Genomic DNA, 20,483 nt, shown 5'->3' on the forward strand with positions numbered 1-20,483 from the left:
ATGATTGTTTCGCACTTTCTATAGATACGATTATGTACGATATTTAGTAGGACTTTTACTGCATGACTCAAGGCTTATCAGATGGAACTCATTGCAGTGTTGTGGCTTTGGCTTTTTTGGTAGTAGATTTAAATTTGGGATTTCAAATGATTAAATTCTCTTGGCAACATCTGGGTCTCTCAATTGTTTCACCCCGATTTTCTATGTCAACCGATGAGGTAAGTCAATTTCTACACATATTTTGCAAGAAAATATATGATTCTGTTCACATGGGCCTATAGTATTCGATATATATAATATAATTTATCTCCTTTTTTATGAACGAGGAGTGTAACCGATTTTTTCCATTTACATGGAATGTTTTCTTTATACATACATAGTGTTTGCATTAGTTACATTAAAAGTGGACCTCCAAGTTCAATTGTCTCAATCACTACACCGTCTTTCCTCAGAGCTCTATTATTTTTCATATTTTTGAGAGCATGTTGAATTTCCTTCCATGATACATCTGGTATATCCTCCGATTCTATGTTTACGTCATACAGATTGGAAGTTTTTGGAAAACATATTTGACAAAAGACTTACAATTTACTGGTTCAATATGTAAAAGGAAGTTGTTACTGGTTTCAATTTTGAGTGAGCTCTAAACTGAAGGAACCAGATATGAGCATAAACCATCTTTCTAAGCAGAAAAATGCACACTTGGATAGTTAAACCTTTGTATGGGCAACATCGCAATGAAATTGGCCAAGAAAATGCCGACAATACAGCATTGAACTATTGGCTGACAGGTGGAAAGATGCTTCCCCAAACAGAGGATTTCCAACTGAAACGTTGTTGATGCTTCTTGGTATATTTGTCACAGCAACCTCCAACAGGACCTGAGTATGGAAACTGTGACCGAAGTAATCAAGAAAATAGCAAAAAGTCACGAGCAGAGACTGCATAGTCATTTGAATGTCAAGTCAATCCAGCTTTTTAACAACACTGAACTAAAGAGAAGATTCATAAGAACAAACCATTTGAGTTATTGTAAATGTGTAACAGTTAAGTGTAAAAAGCAGAGTAGAGTGCTGTGATGTTATTGCATCTTAGTTGATAGATAAAATAAGAGTAAGCCATAGTGTAAGCCGTTAGATTACACTATACAAACACCGTACAAAAAAAAAACCCTTTTTTACTGTTTATAATTTTTAAAGGCGTCGGCCCTGATCTATATTAGCAATTTCTTTTAGAGAAAAATTGGTTATTGATCAATATTAATTAGATTTTCGAATAAGTAATCGTCTTGGAAGGTGTTTGTAAAAAATATATCAAATTAATAAAGATATACATATGTATATTGTCCGTTCTTTAAGACAAAAAGGTATATATTTATGTCTAAAAAATTCGCTTGAAACATTCAAGACAAGAAAGCACTAACTTTTATAATACTTTAATAGCACTGGGATATTCTACAGACAAATGGAAGAAAACAATTTTTGCGCGAACGAGCCCAATTTTCTCCTTTACCTAATTTATAAAAACCAACCTTTTTGTACGCCATTAGCCATACACGTCCGGAAAAGTAACAAAGCCAAATTGATATTTCCACAAACTTAAACCTCGGCAAACGCACCATTTACCGGATTTTTCTCGTTAGCTTCGCACTTTTGCCATTCAGTTTGTAACAAACGAAATCCCTGTCTCGACTTTTACAATATCCAGTGGTTCAAACGGCAGCGGCAACTGATTTGTAACTACTTCTTTCTTGGTGAAAGGTCAACAATCGGTGGATTGTGAGTATTTGGTAGAAAAATAACCTGTAACAAAGGGATAAAGGACTCCTTTCAAATATCGTGGACTGAATTTTAAAGTGGCTTTTATGGCATTATCATTTTATGCAGTATTACATTTAAAAAAGTTTTTTATAATAAGAAGAGAGAAACAGAAAAATTTAATTCGCCAATTTTATTAGTGATTTAAAATTGAGCTAAAAAAGAATCAAGAGATCAGTAAATTTAACTATTCTAACAATGCGATCTTTTTTCTATTGTGCTTGTTTTTTTATTTTTAGAAGACATTTTTTCCTAACTAACTTTCTCAACTATTTTTTTTTAACGCGTTCATATTTTTAAATAAACTCGCGTGTTTTTTTTTTTAAAATGTTCTGTTATATCAGGGTTCGACAATTAGCATTTTTTTATTTCTATTAACAATCTTTTTTCTTGAAATTTTTTATGTATTTTGATTTTTTTTACTATTGACCTTTATTTGTTTCTATCTGTTTTTTCTCACGTTTCATACCTCATTTTTTTCTGCTGTCTCTAGAGTGTTGTGCGAATTAATGGAATCGTTGTGACATGTTTCAATATTCACAGTTCACGAAATCACAAGAACGTGTGAAGTGGGTCAGGGGGTAGTAAGCAAGATTTTGAAGTGTAAACGGGAAACGGGATCGATGAATTTGAATTTGAAAAAGTTAGGAATATCATGCAAAAACAGCTAAAACTGAACGAATAAATAAACAAAGGCTATTGTGGGATAGCATACTCTAATTGGACCGTAGACGAGGGAAGAAAAGTATTATTTACAGATGAACCTTACTTTATAGCTCAGGGACAGCGGTCTAAATTCGTCAGAAAGTTTGACAATAAAAACCTTACACCATCTCATATTGATTAAGCCGTAAAACATCCAGTCAAAAAAATGTATCTACATTTATGTTTCTATTTTTCTATTTGACCTTATGAACAAAAAATAAAATACTCATTTTCATAATATCCACTTCAATTGTTGAGAAGTGTAATATAAATAATTAATATTGTTCTGAAGCTATTTTCTTGTGGCATTTTAAATTAATTAATATTTAAATGGGAATAAGCCACAATTAAAGGTTAAAATACATTTATTGACGTTTCAATTTCCACTTCGGAAAATTTCAATTTCCGAAGTGGAAATTGAAACGTCAATAAATGTATTTTAACCTTTAATTGTGGCTTATTCCCATTTAAATATTAATTAATAAATAATTAAATAGTATTATTGCAATTATTTAACAGCTATGTTCTTTCAGAGAGGGACAGCAGTCCCAAGAGGAATGGCATCGGTTATATGGAAGGTGTTCGGGCAACGAAATTTATCATATCAAATTGGAGGATAGTCGGTTTTTCGGAGAATACGAAGGAAAAAGTTTTACATATGCCAGTTTTCATTCACATAGAAAGTAAGTAATTAACGTAACGTCATTTTTTTAATCTATTTATAATATTTTTGTTTTTACGTGATGTATCTTTTAATACAACATCAACAGAAAAGAATTTAAGGCAAACACAAATCAATGTAGAAGTTTAAATGGCGATCTCTTAACAACAAGAACAGACGTACTAAACCGATGGACGGAATATTTTAACCAGATACTTAATATAGAGGAAGAAGAAAACCCGGAAGACGAAAGCTGCGAGGTAAGCAGAGCAGACGAGAGGGAGGAGGATCCACCAACGATCCTGGAAGTTAAAGACGCTGTAAACAAACTAGCCAGAAACAAATCACCCGGAATAGATAATCTCCCAGCGGAATTATATAAAGAAGGTGGCCACGATATCATAATAGCGCTACAGCAGCTTATAAAAGAAATATGGATACAGAAGTCCCTTCCCAATGATTGAAATATTGGAATACTTTGCACCATACACAAAAAGGGTGATATCTTTGAATGCTCTAACCATCGAGGAATTACGCTCCTAAATGCAGCGTATAAAATATTCTCCAATATACTATGCCATCGTATGGCACCATATGCAGAGCGAATAATAGGACAATACCAGGCTGGTTTCAGAGGTGGTAAATCAACAATTCATCAGATTTTAACCCTAAGACAAATTCTAGAGAAAACACTGGAATACGGTGTAGACACGCACCACATATTTATAGACTACAAGGCAGCCTACGACTCTGTAAATAGAAGAGAATTGTTTAGAGCAATGATAGACCTAGGAGTACCAAATCAGTTGGTAAGTTTAACCAAACTAACCCTTGAAAAAGTTGAATGCAAAATACGAATCCAGGGGGAACTCTCTGAACCTTTTAAAACAAATAACGGGCTACGTCAGGGAGACCCACTCTCCTGTATACTATTCAATCTAGCTCTGGAAAATGTAATACGTACGTCACAAATCACAACTACCGGTTCAATATATAACAAATCTGTGCAAATCTTAGCATATGCTGATGATATCAATATTGTTGGGAGAACGGAAAACGCAGCACGAGAGGCGTACGTAGCATTAAAAGGGGCTACAAAAATGGGTTTAATAATAAACACCAATAAAACAAAATACATGAAAATAAGTACGCAACCACAAACACTACGGCCACTTGTTATAGAAAATGACGTCATCGAAGCAGTTAACGAATTTGTATACCTGGGAACGCTCGTCAATAATGAAAATGACACTACCGCAGAGATAAACCGCAGAATTTGCACGGCTAATAGATGCTATTTTGGGCTTAATCTCCTTTTTAAATCTACAGTTATATCAAGAAATACAAAAGTAAAACTATACAAAACAATAATACGCCCAGTCCTAACATATGGTTCAGAAACCTGGACTTTAACAAAAATCAATGAAAACATGTTAGGATGTTTCGAAAGAAAAATACTAAGGCGCATCTATGGAGCGGTAAATGAAAATGGTGTCTGGAGAAGACGATACAACTTCGAACTCTATAGGATATACCAGGAACCAGATATCGTAAAACACATAAAGATAGGACGTCTGAGGTGGGTAGGCCATGTAATGCGGATGGAGCAAACCGACCCAGCTAGAAAAACGCTCCTTGATAGACCTATTGGTCAAAGAAGAAGAGAAAGACCCAGAACAAGATTCCTAGATAACATCGATGAAGACATGAGAAATATGGAAATACGTGCTTGGCGGAGGAAGGCGATGGATAGGGACGACTGGAGAAAAATTCTTGGGGAGGCTAGGACCCACACAGGGTTGTAAAGCCAAAATAATGATATCTTTTAATACATTAATTGCCAAAATTTTGTTTAATTTTGATAGGAAAAGTTGTGCATAATATATATACATAAAAAGTTGTGTAACAATGTAATTATATTTAAATTACTAGTACATGGGAAATGAGTCGATACTCACAATGTTAAGTAGTTATAATTTTTTAATGATGGTAAATTATTATCATATTATTTACGACATAAATATACATATACGACATACATAAGCAAAAATAAAGAGAATTATATTTTATGCAATTTTTATCTTTCACTTTTTTGCTAAAATCTTTATTTAAAGTCTTAGATTCGTTCGTCAAGAGTTCGTTAGGCTTAGGACCTTAACTATAGATTTTAGCAAATAAATAAAAGGGATCAAAATAGTTTATCTACATTCATTCCTTGAAGGTAATAATAAACGAGATAATTCGAAAATTATGCTTCCTCCCTCCCTTTCACTATTTTCCGCTATAACTCGAAAAATATTGACTGTGCGAAACATTTTGTGAAAAAGAAATTGTAGGAAATTGGATTTGCAACAATTTTAGTCCATATCATTTTTGTCGAAAAATTGAAAATGGCAGAAAAATTGAGCAAAAATGGTTCTTCTTTTTCATTTTAAAATTCAAGATGGCGGCCCACGTAACGGTTGGATTCAGTCGTGATTTTAAATACAATACTGTTGACCTTCTCTAAAGGTTAGACTATAAAATTTGGGGCAGCTCGAAATGCAAGGTTAGGCCTTTTTTCATCAAACCCGACTAGACTATAATGTTTGGTTCATGTGAAAGTCAAATTCAAAGTATTTCAGTTTTTTTATTTTTGGCCCTATTTTGATGATTTTTTAGCACACTGTGTTAAATTTTATAAATTTTAATTTAGTATAGTGAGTTTTTTAATATAATTTTGTATTTGACATATTATACGGGATTAATCGAAAAGTGGATTTTCATAAAACCTTATTTTTCGGTTGCAACCATGCCTTTTAAGTAGTATGTTTTTGTCTCGTGTGAAAATATGGTCTGATTCATTTTTATGAGTGAAATTACTTTGCCACCCACAATTTACGACTTCTCCTATTATTACCATTATCTTTTCTCCGTTGTGTTTTCCTGCATCTGAGTATACAGGGTGTCATAACTATTGGGACATAGACTAAGGACAGGTTATTTGGACCAAAATATGGCTATTGGGTCAAATATGCCTTAATAAAATGTTGCTGAGAAAAAAGAATACAGGGTGTTAAAGTTAATTTTTGTTTTTCGTTTTTTGCTAATAGTTTCCCTGTATAAACTATAAATAAATATATAGATAAATTGCTATCAAAATTGGCACAGAGGCATAATCTTAGATAAGAAATAGTATTTTATTTACAATTTCACTATCAAATACCAAACTAATAAAGAAAGTTGCAACTAACGTAAGGTTTCTGTTTTGACGATAAATCAAAACTAAACACACTTTAACTTCAAAGAACTCACAAAAACTCAAACTAAATGTTCTACACGGTCTCCTTTGATTTCGATGCCTTTTCTAATGCTTTTTATAAAGGATTTTCGGACGTTAAATAAATATTATTCTGTCCCCTTATAAGATTAGCTGCATTTGGAATGTATCTCCAAAGTTCGTCTCGTGTATTAATTTCATTGGCATAAACAAAGGACTTCATATGTCCCCAAAAATAAAAATCTAGCAAGTTGTATTCCTGGTGGCCATTGAAAATCACTGCCTCTGCCAATCCATCGTTGAGGAAATACGTCATTAAGATGATTTCTAACAGCTAATGAAAAATGAGGTGGCGCTCCATCCTGCATAAACCACATTTTTCTTCTTACATCCAGTGACAGATCATCTAAAATATCAATAAGAGTATTTTCCAAAAAGAATAAATAAGAATCCCCATTTAAATTCGGAGGAAGAACATAAGGCCCTAGTAGTTGGTCGCCTATAATGCCACACCAAATATTCAATTTAAACTCATGCTGAAAATGTCTAGCTTTAATAGCATGCGGGTTTTCTTTTTCCCAATAATGACTATTTCGCCAATTAAAAACCCTCGTCGGTAAATATAATATTCTTAATAAAGTGTCTGTCATTGCGATGTTTATTCAGGATACGTTGGCAAAACTGTAACCGTCGTAGAAGATCTGTTGGAAGTAAATTTTGAACAGGAGTGAAGTGATAAGGATGGAGGTTCTCTTTTTTTAGAATTCTAACAATAGACGACTGACTTACTCCTGTTGCTGCTGATAGATGTCGTGAACTTATTTCAGGATTTTCATCTACTCGAACCAAAAGTTCATCTTCTTGATTAGGTGTGATTTGTTTCGGTCGACCACCCCGATTTTTAGTGTGAAATGACCCAGTTTCACCTAAACTACGATATAATCTTGCAAAAGTTTTGTGATTTGGTTGCCTTCTGTTTGCGTATAACCTTCCATACCTTCTGGCTGCCCAGCGACCGCAAAAATTTTCTTGTGCGTATACGCAAATCATATCTCGCATTTCTTCATTAGTAAAATGATTGTGACAAGGCATTTCAATCAAAAAAAGTAATGATTACTTTTTAAAAAAAATAATTTACTCTGAACAAATGACATTTACCAACAACAATTTTCTGACAGTCCAAAGCATACTTTTCATAAATGAAATAATATTTGAAATCCTTTTTTAAGACTCTAAGCAGTTCGACTGCGTTTTTATCGAAAACAGTTAAAATTATCATGTTTAAACAAGAGTACCAATTTTACGTAAAAATTATGTTTACGTCATATTTTCTAATAAAAACTACTAAAAAGTTTCATCAGAAAAAGTTTAGACTCAATTTGATCATTAGGAATGATCCACGTGGCGCCCTCTATGACAAAACGTAAAATTGTAAATAAAATACTATTTCTTGTCTAAGATTATGCCTCTGTGCCAATTTTGATAGCAATTTATAAATATACAGGGAAACTATTAGTAAAAAGCGAAAAACAAAAATTAACTTTAACACCCTATATCTTTTTTCTCAGCAACATTTTATTAAGGCATATTTAGCCCAATAGCCATATTTTGGTCCAAATAACCTGTCCTTAGTCTATGTCCCAATAGTTATGACTCACCCTGTATAATATTGACATATTTTTGGTAGCAAAGCAAGATATCACGCAAGTATTTAAAATATAGCTGTGTCATCTGCAAACAGTTTTTACATGTTATTGATTTTAAAGGCATACCAATTTTTATTCTTAATAGTTTGATTACCTGCATATTTTGGCAATCCAAAATTGTTACCTAAAGAGCGAACCGAGGCATGACGATTTTCGAAAACATACAGTATAACATTCTGACGATCATTTTAGCTCATTGTCGTTGGAAATGTCCGGATAGGAAAATCTCTAATGCTCTCAGTGGTACCAAATATCTTCATTACGCTACTTAGAGGGGCTTGATTAATCATCTGTTCTGAATATTTGTTAATAAATAATTTGCATAATGTACAACTAACTGGAGTAGTTTATGTCAAATAAACAGCAGCTACAAGCTATACAGGGTGAGTCATGAGGAACTTTACATACTTCTACCATATGTAGAGTCCCTCAGGGAGCATATCATGTGGCCACTAAAAAATGTCAACTCCTCTTCTTTATTAATTAACAGGGTGATTTGTGTAATTGATCATTTATTTCATTTTACTGTAGTGTTTATACGGCTCATTTGATTTTTTAAATTTTTGCATGATACAGTACACTACTATCAAGCATTCGACTGGTATTAGCTAAACTAAAAAATTCCAGGACTGGCTTTGGAAAAAATTAATTTAGGGATTCGTATTAAATATTACACCCTGTATATATATATTTTTTTTAAATGCAATAAGTGATTTTCAAACTACATAAATAGCCAATGAAAACGACATATGCGACAATGTTGTCGCACTTTTATTAAATTTTTAGTGAACGATCAAATCTTACCAAAAATAGAACAACCATAATGAAGTTTAAAATTATAAGGTATTAATTTAAACAAATGTTATAAATTTCAAACATTTTAATTAAAATGAGTTTCTACAACATAATCTAATACGTAGAAAATTAACATCTTTACTGTCACTTTGTATTATCTCTACGATAGAATCAATTGTTTTTCAATTTTAAATTTTTACTTATAGATCGTATTGGGGCATTATTTTCGATAAATAATAAATTAAATTGATTAAAAAGTCAAACCTCTTGTATGTGTTAGTTTTTGTTGATTGTAAATGATTAAAGTTTTATGTCAAATAATAATACATTGCATCAACTGTACAAAATAAAAATAAATCTAAAAAAGTTTAAAATGAAGGTTGGCGTTGACCGTTTGACCTTTCTTGATATTTTATACCCATTGTCATTATTGTCATTATCAATTGTTATTTATGTGTACAAGAATACATATTTCTTCTGTCATATCTACGTTAAGTACATTGTGTTAGTTTTGGTAGAGCTTTTGTTACTTTCGTTCAAAATGCCACATCAGTTTTCGACCACAGAATATGCAGACATAATATTTGTTTATGGATTCTGTAATGGGAACGGTAGGGCTGCTAGTAGAGAATATCGCAGGAGATTTCCTAATCGTCGAACTCCCAGTCATCCAACATTTGGGTCAGTTTTTAATTATTTGCGAGAAAATGGCACTTTTCCTAGTGGAACAACAGAGCGACATGTAGATGAAGCTCAGGAAGATGACATTATGGACGCCGTTACTATAAACCCTACAATAAGCACTAGACAAGTAAGTCGAGAACTCAATGTTACTCAATCAAAAGTAAGTAGAGTCTTACAAAAAAATAATCTATACCCATATCACATTCAAATGGTTCAGCGACTACATGCTGGAGATGAGATCGATAGGTTGGAATTTTGTAGATGGAATAACAATAATCGACCAACGCTATACAGGACACTATTTACAGATGAAGCCCAATTTACCAGAGACGGGATAAATAATTCACGAAATTCACATGTGTGGGCAGAAGAAAATCCCCATGCTATTCGAGAACGTCGTTCTCAGTTAAGGTTTTCGGTTAACGTGTGGATTGGTGTCATAAATAACCAATTAGTAGGTCCTCACTTTTTTGATGGTCCTTCAACAGAGCAGGTCTATTTGAACTTTCTACAAAATATTTTGCCGAATTTGCTTGCCAACGCGAACGTTGCTATCCGAGGGATGTATTTTCAGCATGATGGGGCACCCCCACACTTTTTACTGGCTGTGAGACAACATCTCAATAATGTTTATGGCAACAGGCGGATAGGACGTGCAGGTCCTATTTCGTGGCCTTCAAGATCCCCTGATTTCAATCCCGTTGATTACCATATTTGGGGACGATTGAACCAACTAGTTTACGCAGTGAATATTAGTAACTGACAACAATTAATTAATAGAATTATACATTGTTGTAATACTATTAGAAACGATCCCCAGAGTATCCGTAATTCAATACGTCAATTAACAATTTGGCAACAAAAGTGTGTACATGCTGCAGGGTTCCATTTCGAAAATCTATTTTGAATTATTTTTATTTTGTTACCATTATTGTATCTTTTCCAGTTCAAATTTATGGGTTTATCATAACTATGTACATATTTTTAGTTTTTTTTTAAATTATTCTTCGTTATTGTTAGTAGTTACTGTTTTTTGTTGTGCAGTGACTCAGTTTATCATTTCAATTAAAATGTTTGAAATTTATAACATTTGTTTAAATTAATACCTTATAATTTGATACTTCATTATGGTTGTTCTATTTTTGGTAAGATTTGATCGTTCACTAAAAATTGAATAAAAGTGCGACAACATTGTCGCATATGTCGTTTTCATTGGCTATTTATGTAGTTTGAAAATCACTTATTACATTTTAAAAAATATATATACAGGGTGTAATATTTAATACGAATCCCTAAATTAATTTTTCCAAAGCCAGTCCTGGAATTTTTTAGTTTAGCTAATACCAGTCGAATGCTTGATAGTAGTGTACTGTATCATGCAAAAATTAAAAAAATCAAATGAGCCGTATAAACACTACAGTAAACTGAAATAAATGGTCAGTTACACAAATCACCCTGTTAATTAATAAAGAAGAGGAGTTGACATTTTTTAGTGGCCACATGATATGCTCCCTGAGGGACTCTACATATGGTAGAAGTATGTAAAGTTCCTCATGACTCACCCTGTATAGAGTATCAATAACTCAACCAGAATAGGACCGCTCTAGCAGAAACTCCAAATGTTTATTCTAATTCTAATATGACAAGGTATAACCCTGCTTTTAATATACAATACTTTACTTTCAGTTGCAGGAAACAGGAATTATATACATCACATTTTCTTTTGATCCATTTCAAAAACATTCCGAAAAACTCTTACACGTCCCATCAAGATACCTACGTTAAAAATGTACCAATCTCATCAAAGCATAATGTAGCTTTTGTATGTTTTTTCTTTTTGTACATTTTCGTATCTATTGAGTTATCTTTATGCTTATTCTTTAATAAAAAGATAACCGGCAAAGGAAAACCGTGCACAATGGGGCCCTGCTACTTCTTTCTTGTTGTTTATGAATATTGAATTTGGTTTGAATGTCAACCGCCGAGGTATACAAAGTTCGGGTTTGCTTATTCCATTTTCGGCTTAACGATACTTCGGAAAAGTAAAGTAAAAATTATATTTTATTAAATAACTTTATAAATTGACAAAAATATTGGTTTTGGTTATACCGAGCCATCGAGAAAAATTTTAATACGAATAAGATGTAACGTCGAACCATTTTGTATAGTTACTAAAGGTATTTCCAAGAAATGTAATTTTTTAGCAACATTTATAATGATAACCAACATATATACCAGTTCTTGTCTTTCTGATTTTCATAATCTTCCATTGCTGTACTTCTAGATATACAGTGTAGGTAAAAGTTTATGGTCGGTATGGTAAAATTTAACACGATATCTAACACAGATATAAAATCATATTTTCAGCGAATAGACAAAGATAACAATCATATTTCCCCTTGGTCTCCCCTCCATATTTGACGCCCATTGCCCATTGGTGAGACGAATAGTTCCGATCAGAGATATTTTACATATCTCTGGTTTAGATCCTAATATAAGAAACTAGAGGTGGGTCGTTGACATTTTAAATATACAAATAGTACTTACATTTACATACACATTATTAAATCGCGAATCGTCTAAATTGACATTTAAAAACATAAGTTTTTCCACTTTTCTTGTTAGCCGTGTTCTTCTTTTATTTAAAATTAAACCAGATTTTGAACATGTGTTCACAAGGAACAGATTTTGTTACAATACTACAATATTTTATGAATATAGTGGTTAAGTTAGGATACACATGGCGATGGTTTTTCCACCACTGTAATGGACAGTTCCAATCTCCGTTCGAATTTTTTTGTGAGTATATATCATCTGTCATCAAGTGCCACCAATCACGCACTTCGATCTTCATCGCCCTTCCTTCTGGAACAAATAATTAAATCTAATTGGTCGAGAAATGAAAGAGTTTCATATAAAAGTTAATTATCTTTAAATATGGGACATTTTCGGATCTCGCTCTCAGTCGTCAAGACAGTCAAGTACAGTCAAGTGTTAGTGTGTGTTTTACCCGTGTAGGGTAGCTCCCTAGAGCACTTTGCTCGAAGGGCTCTGAATCTTTCTAAGACTCTGAAGCTGAGTTTTTTTCTTCTTAGAAAGAATGTGTTTTATTTACCACCCTAATAAAACCACAAGGGCATTGACCTCCTCAAGGTCATGCCACAATAAGAGCGTACCGGCCAACTACGCAATATTACACCATATTGCGCAATAGTTGGACAAATTAATAAACATGGAAACTTGCACCAAGTTGCAATCAGATTTTCATACGTTTATTAATTCCCCCGGAGACGACATGGCGCCCAACCTTCAACGAACTCTACCACGACTCCGAGATGTCAGAGTTCTCATGCTCCGCGATCGAAAATCGCAAAAAGTTCCAACACGATGCCTGCATCAAAACCACTCAAGAAAACAGCGGGGAGAAGCATCGGATGTTAGTACACCAAACTAACATGCCGATATCCAACTTCTGCAGCCCTGAAACCGTCGATGTGCCACATCTCCGACGAGCCAGCCTACTTGATGCTAAGTACCTGATGCAATGGATGTCTCCGCAGTGGCCAGTCACTGCCTGCCCTACCATTATGTGGTCCAGAGCACCACGGAGGCTCAGGCAAACCCACCGGTGACATGCAGAGGGGAAATGTACAGCTAGAGAGGACGAAGCCGCCGTAGAACGAGCACGTCGTCGAGGATGGACCTGCAGATGCTGTCCACAACACCGATCACCGCCTGTGAGTGTTTTTGTGCAGTGCAAGTGCGCGGTACGCGAGTGTACGCGAGTGTAGTGAGTGTTAGAGGACTTGTAAGTAATTTGACAATATAGACATATTCATTTTGATATAATTCATGTTATATTTGATATATTTTATGCATTTTTTTTTCTTTCCTATATGTGTATTGTAAAAAAATTGTTTTCTTAAGTTTTTTAATAAAATCATCTTTTTTTATCAGCCTCAGAGTCTCCAAAGCAGGGGGGATGTCATCAAGTGCCACCAATCACGCACTTCGATGTTCATCGCCCTTCCTTCTGGAACAAATAATTAAATCTAATTGGTCGAGAAATGAAAGAGTTTCATATAAAAGTTATATATCTTTAAATATGGGACATTTTCGGATCTCGCTCTCAGTCGTCAAGACAGTCAAGTACAGTCAAGTGTTAGTGTGTGTTTTACCCGTGTAGGGTAGCTCCCTAGAGCACTTTGCTCGAAGGGCTCTGTTTCTTTCTAAGACTCTGAAGCTGAGTTTTTTTTCTTCTTAGAAAGAATGTGTTTTATTTCAACCACCTTAATAAAACCACAATGGCATTGCCTCCTCAAGGTCATGCCACAATAAGAGCGTACCGGCCAACTACGCAATATTACACCATATTGCGCAATAGTTGGACAAATTAATAAACATGGAAACTTGCACCAAGTTGCAATCAGATTTTCATACGTTTATTAATTCCCCCGGAGACGACACATCAGACAAATACATGTCGGCTTCTTTTATATCTCTCGACACAGGTGTATGTTTAGATGAGTCATGTCCAATTCATCAAAAATACACCATAGACTTAAGTCATCTTTATCAGTTTCTTTTTCTTATACTGGTTGATTTTCAATAGTACAATCTTCTTTTTCTTTTTTTATAGAAGTAACCAGCTTCTTAACTCTTTCTTTTGTTTTTTTACCTTCATTTTTATTAGAAAATCCCTGCATTTTAAATCATTATTTGTCATTTACGAATCTACGGTTTCTCACTGGTAAGCCAACTAGTTGATGGTTGATTCAAAAAAACTACGTTTTGTGTAGACGTAAACAGAGGAGCAACGAACACTTTACGTCGACGAGGACGATTAGTTGATCTGAGAGACTACAACACAACTAAAAATAACTCTTTCGGGGCAGTGGACAGTCGGGCTATCGGTTAACGTTGAAAATAAAACAACTAGGTATTCTGATTAATGAATGAGTTTCGATTTACGGTTGATCTGCATTTTCGAAGGTGATGGATACTTCCATTAATAAAAATATTAGTTTAGAACAAAAGAAACAAATATATATGGATTTACTAAACCTATGCAAAGACTCGTTTCATCCGTTTTCCATAGTTGAAGAACGAGCTTTTAAAAAGTTTGCAGGGTGAATTCCTGGATATAAACCACTAACAAAAAAAACTTTGTAAGGTTCATTACTTTAGGAATGTTATATCAAAACAGCAAATTATTATATCACAAGTTGTTAAAGAAGTAGAAAATATCTGTATTACTACTGACCTCTCGACACCTGGAGTAACTGAGAGTTACATCGCATTAACAGGACAATATTTAACCGAAAATTTAGAATTTAAAAAGGTTTTATTAGGCTGCTGCCATTATTCAGAATTCAGAAAACATCGCTTTTGAAATTGGTAAAATTATTAATCAGTGGGGTCTAAAACCAAAAATACATTTTGCAGTAACTGATAATGCCTCAAATATGGTCAAAGCTATTAAATATGTTTTGGAATGAAAACATTTAAATTGTCTTACTCATAAGCTAAATTTATTGGTGGAGGACGCACTTAAATGCTGTCGTGTACAAATAGATAAAATAAAAAGTCTTTTTTCGACAATTCGGCAAAAAACACATTTCAAAAAAAGTACCTTATCTTCAGAAATGCTTTTAAATATCAATTACAACATAACAAAGTTCCCAAACGGCCAATCCAAGACGTGGAAACTAGGTAGAACTTCACCTATTACATGTTAAAAAGAATGACCAAGTTAGAAGAGGCAATCCGTTCCACATTGGTATTAGTTAATACAGACTTAGACTTAGACCAAATTACATATAGAACATATAAATTTGATGTAATTTTAAATAAAAGAAGAACACGGTTAACAAGAAGTAAAGTAGAAAAACTTATGTTTTTAAATGTCAATTTAGACGATTCGCGATTTAATAATAACGTGTAATGTAAATGTACGATTTACTATTTGTACTGTTTAGTTTATTTTTAGAGTTATAATAAATATATCCTTTATTAGTTTCTTTCACTTCAATAAATATACACATAAACGATAATATCCATTATGTTTGTTTATGTACTCGCTTATTTGAAACTACTGGTAACAATCGACTAGTTACTTGTTTACGAAAAACTCTTCAAAAAAACGAAAAAAAATCTTCATTTTCATTACATAAAAAACGCAATCCATCCGTTGCTAGGTATTATTCTCGGAAAAATAAGCACCTCAGTGTTGCAGTGCGAACGCAGCATCCGCAAAAGTTAAATGTTTGGACTGGGATGTTAGGCGACCATATCATCGGTCCACTTTTTATCGATGGAAACCTAAACGAGCCTAAATATTTACAACTTTTACAGAATGAGATCATTCCGGTAATTCGACGACTTCCCGTAAATTTTTAGGAGGTGTATTTCGGCTCACAACTCTAGAGCAACTATTGACTTTCTCAATCAAACGTTTCCTGATCAACTGATAAGTATACGTGGTACAATTAAATGGCCCGCTTTATCCTGTGACTTAGCGCCTAACTATTTATTTTTTTGGGGTTTTCTCAAAGAAAACATTTATAGGCATCAGTTTGAAAGGGCCACAAACCTAGTCGAATTAAGGGCAAAAATAATTCATTTCTCTGCAAGCATTACACCAGCCCCACTTTAAAATATGAGGAGAAATCTTTATGACAAATTTGGTTACTATTTAGCACAAGGAGGTGGAATATTTAAGCCCTTAATTCATTAATCTGCTTTCCTAATTTTTATTTTTTGTTAGGTATATTTTACGAAGTTTTAGGTTCTTAATTAGGTAGTAGTTTTTATGTTTAAGTTTGGAAGAATTTTATTGTGTTTTTTTATTTAAAAGTACAAACGATTCTTATTCTGATTTTTTTTCTTCTTTCTTGTCTTCTTGTTATATGCTTTGTCCATAAAATTTGTACAATTTTCAGTGACAATAGAGCATATTACTTATTTACTTACTTATTAATTTGTATTGCTATTAAGGCTAAAAAATAACCGAAAAATTAGTTTTAGAGCATTATAATACATATACTCTAGAAATGGGATTGCAATAGATCTGAATTCCTATGGTCAACCAAACAATGTCGTTATCTGTATACGTTTTACTGGTAATATTTTGAATTCTATTTTCACAGATATGGCGTCGCCTTAGTAGGAGTCCGACCAGCACAACTTCCCGAATTCTACGAAGACACGATCCTCCTCAATCCCGGTCCTCGACATATCATGAAAAAAGACGACACCTGTTACTATATGAGCATCACCAAAGAAGAGAACTCCTCGTTTAGTGTGGCGAATCAACAACCGAACAACAACAACACAACCGGTGATCCTGTGATAGTAACGGCGAAGGAGGAAGAGAAGACCACAACGGTTCCGATAACAACGACTGCAACGAAAGACGGTACCATTCCTCCTCAACTCATTCTGCAAGTCCCCACCTGTGTCAGTGAGTGTTGTAGCTTGCGCATGATTGTTTATTTTTTTAAGTTCTTGACTGAGATAAGATAAAATTGTGGAAATACATTAAAATTTTAAAATTGAGTTATTTCTGTCTCTTGTAGGAACTATCATGTTCTAGGCTTTTCTCATAATTTAATAGTTTAATCTATCTTCACTTCTTAAGCATAATATCCTGCCAAGATATTAGTATACGCAAGGCTCGATATAAAAAATGGATTCTTCTACGGTCATACTGCAGAGTTAGCTTAAGGAAATAAGCAGAAAACATGTTAAAAACTTTTAAATTGTGCAGGTATTTGGGCATTTGATTATTTATCAGAGATGTCAGAAAAGTCTCCCACATGCTAAGTGGATCAACCAAACGAATAATTGGTTATAGATTAAAGGAAATATTACTAGTAGCTGAAAATTATCCATTCAATAAAGACATGATATCACTATGTTCTTCTGACAGACAAGAGATAAAAGAAAAAAGAATTCCATATAAATTAAGTATATTCTGGGGGGAAGAAAACGATTTAAGAATACTTTAACAAATTACATTTTTGTTTATCAAATTTTATTAGGACAAATAGAAACTAGTCCACACATTGTATAACATTCGTGTCTGTGTCTTTTATAATCACTAAGAGTAAGACAATCCATATTACTCATGTAGGTATTTCAACTTCATAAGAGTGGTAGAGTATGACATGCGTAGAATGACAGATTTGTTACTGCCCTGGAAGGGAGCGTCACTTGGATATAGTGAGTCAAACTGGGAGAGGGGGTTGATTTGTGTGACAAGGTTTTTTTGTTTAAGAATTTTTATTTTAATTTAAGAAGAAGTATTAAGTTTTTAGAATAATGGTTGTTTATTTTTATTAGAAGGGAAATAGTGTATTACGGTTTGGTTTTTTCTTGTTGAAATCCGTAAGTAACCCAGTAAGACAAAATTTTAATATTTAATGAGCAGCCATTTTGAATTCTTCTTTTATAAAATATATACAACAGCCAAAAATTAAAATGTTTTATTATATGACGCTTTTTGCTTTTTCACTGATAATCTATTAATTTCCTATTTATTGAATTCATATATTTCAATTTATGTTTCAATTCATCCAAGATTTCAGCAAATTTCACAAACCATTAAAATTTTTATTTGACTAAATCAATTTTTTGTCCAAACCTTTATCTTCATACTTATACTTTCGATAATTTCTACAATCTGCATACTGGAAAATCCCTAAAAAAGTCACACATAGAAATATTAGAAGTCGCACGAGACAAAAGATTTGTTTAGTTTGTTTTTTCATTGGTTTTTTGGGTTTCGTTTATCAGAATTTGGGTATTCAGTTCAACAGTTGGGGCAGTTGAAAACTTTTCCAGTACCGTCCATACCAGAATATTATTTTCTTGTAAACTTTCTCCTCAATGTATTAAAATTCTTTTTAAAATAATAATAAACTGTAATTTATTCTAATAATCATTTATACGATACATTTAACTATTTATACAATTAACTAATTATAAGGGGATGCTGTAATACCCCCAGATCTCGATTGTCAGGTATTTTTTTACACATATAACCAGATAGTTATGAATATTTTTTCTTTTTACCCTATATAGAGAGGCTTTTGACATATATTCTGTCAGGATTATGCCAATTTTACCTGCTTAGATATTTTTATTTGAAAGACGAAGTACAAAAATACTTCTTTCTAGTAGGCTAGTAAATTACCTTTTTTAAAATAAATAGTTTTTATTTTTCTTATTATTCACTTTAGTATTGGCAATGTTTACAGATTTTCTTGAGTAGATATTAGGAGTACTGTGTCACATGACTGTATTCCTTTTTCAATAATTTATCACTTTTTATTTCCACTGTTTAAATTATATTGGTAATGTGATGGAAAGACGAGGAGGAAGATGTGGCAGTTAAGAATATGATAAAAAAATTAATCCCGTAGAATAAAAATTAACAGTGTTATCATATATATGATGAAGGTACATTGTTTTACAGTTTTCTTTTTTTTTATTTGTTCTGTTTTTGGAACCACACCTTGTATAACAGGGATAATTTAGTGTTTCAAGTAAATTATTTAGTCTACAAATGTGAATTTTATTGTCTTAACTGTTTATTTGGGAAATATTACATCCAATATTTTTGTAGAAAAAATATTGTATGAAGTTGAAATCAATTTCGGTCTTTTCGGCGAGAATAAGGTGGGTCGAAGGGCAAAGTACTTTATAAAAAGCTACTAACCACATTAGTTGATCTATTTGGTGTTTTTCCGGCTCTAATTCGTTTTGACACAATACATCCATATTGCTTGTTTGTCAGTGAGTGGGTGTTCTAATTTAATTATTGTTACTTTTGTTCTGCGGGAAGTGGTCGTACACGAAGTATTAGTCCCTGAGTTAATTAAGTTTAAGAATATATCTTGTACGTTTTTACAGTATTATCAATAATTTTTTATAGTTTATATATTTTTAAAATTACTTTAAAGTAATTTTCTTGTTAAAACTCATCTTAAATCAAATATATCATAAAAAATACACCAAATTATCAAAAAATTTGTTATTTGGTATAGATTTTCAGAATCTAAAAATTAAAAAAAACATAGTTTGGGTATATGATGCTGCTTGTATAATGCATTTATTAGATCTGTCAAATGTAGAGACATCACAGTAGTCACGGAAAACCTGAATAAAAAATTGAAAAGACATGTAGGATATGTTGGAACTGTAATCGTTACTATTCATCTTTTTGTGATTTTTTATTTTCTTTAATAGGCATAACTTATTTCTTTTCGCCTGATAGGTAGATAATTCACAACACAGCCCTACACGCATAATTATCTATATTTGGGTATTCTGGTTATATCGAAAACCAATACTTACTTGTTAATAAAACAATATCAAAATGTCGCGACATCTGATCGATTTTAATATTTTACCTTTTAATTGTTATATGTGCGGTCAGGCATTCCAGCCTTAATTTTTGAAAAATAAATACCTATTGTTGAGATTATGCCTGCGAAATTTAGAAATTCTTCTCCTGTCTATATTTTCTAGTGTCAATAAGGCATCATGCGATTCTATTTGCTTTTTGTAAGTGATCTCTCACTTCTTTGTCCAGGTCTTCATAGATGGACAGTGGAGTTGAAGAAAGTTATTTTAGAAAAGGAAATATTTGATTTTTACCTAATTTCAGTGAGTTAAGATTTGTTTGTCGTTTAGCCATTCGTCAAATTTTTAGATTTTATTCCTTTTGCATTATTAAAATTATATTTTTGGTACAATTCCTTGGGCTACGCTTAAACAACGTCAAACACTGCTCTAAAATGGTCTCACGGTTGTACTTGTTATCCGGAGTAAGAGCTAACGCGCACTACAAC

At 32.9% G+C, this 20,483-nt stretch overlaps 1 protein-coding gene across 1 annotated transcript in view; it reads left to right on the forward strand.

The window, feature by feature from the left end:
* Window positions 1-20,483, forward strand: part of SLO2 (slowpoke 2) — a 377,835-nt gene that overhangs the window by 235,456 nt on the left and 121,896 nt on the right. The window contains exons 11-12 of the mRNA XM_072544101.1: window positions 3,056-3,205; window positions 16,776-17,089. Coding sequence (XP_072400202.1) covers window positions 3,056-3,205; window positions 16,776-17,089 — 464 coding nt within the window. The remainder of the gene's footprint in view (window positions 1-3,055; window positions 3,206-16,775; window positions 17,090-20,483) is intronic.

This window comes from Diabrotica undecimpunctata, chromosome 9 (assembly GCF_040954645.1).
Source record: "Diabrotica undecimpunctata isolate CICGRU chromosome 9, icDiaUnde3, whole genome shotgun sequence".
NCBI lineage: Eukaryota > Metazoa > Arthropoda > Insecta > Coleoptera > Chrysomelidae > Diabrotica > Diabrotica undecimpunctata.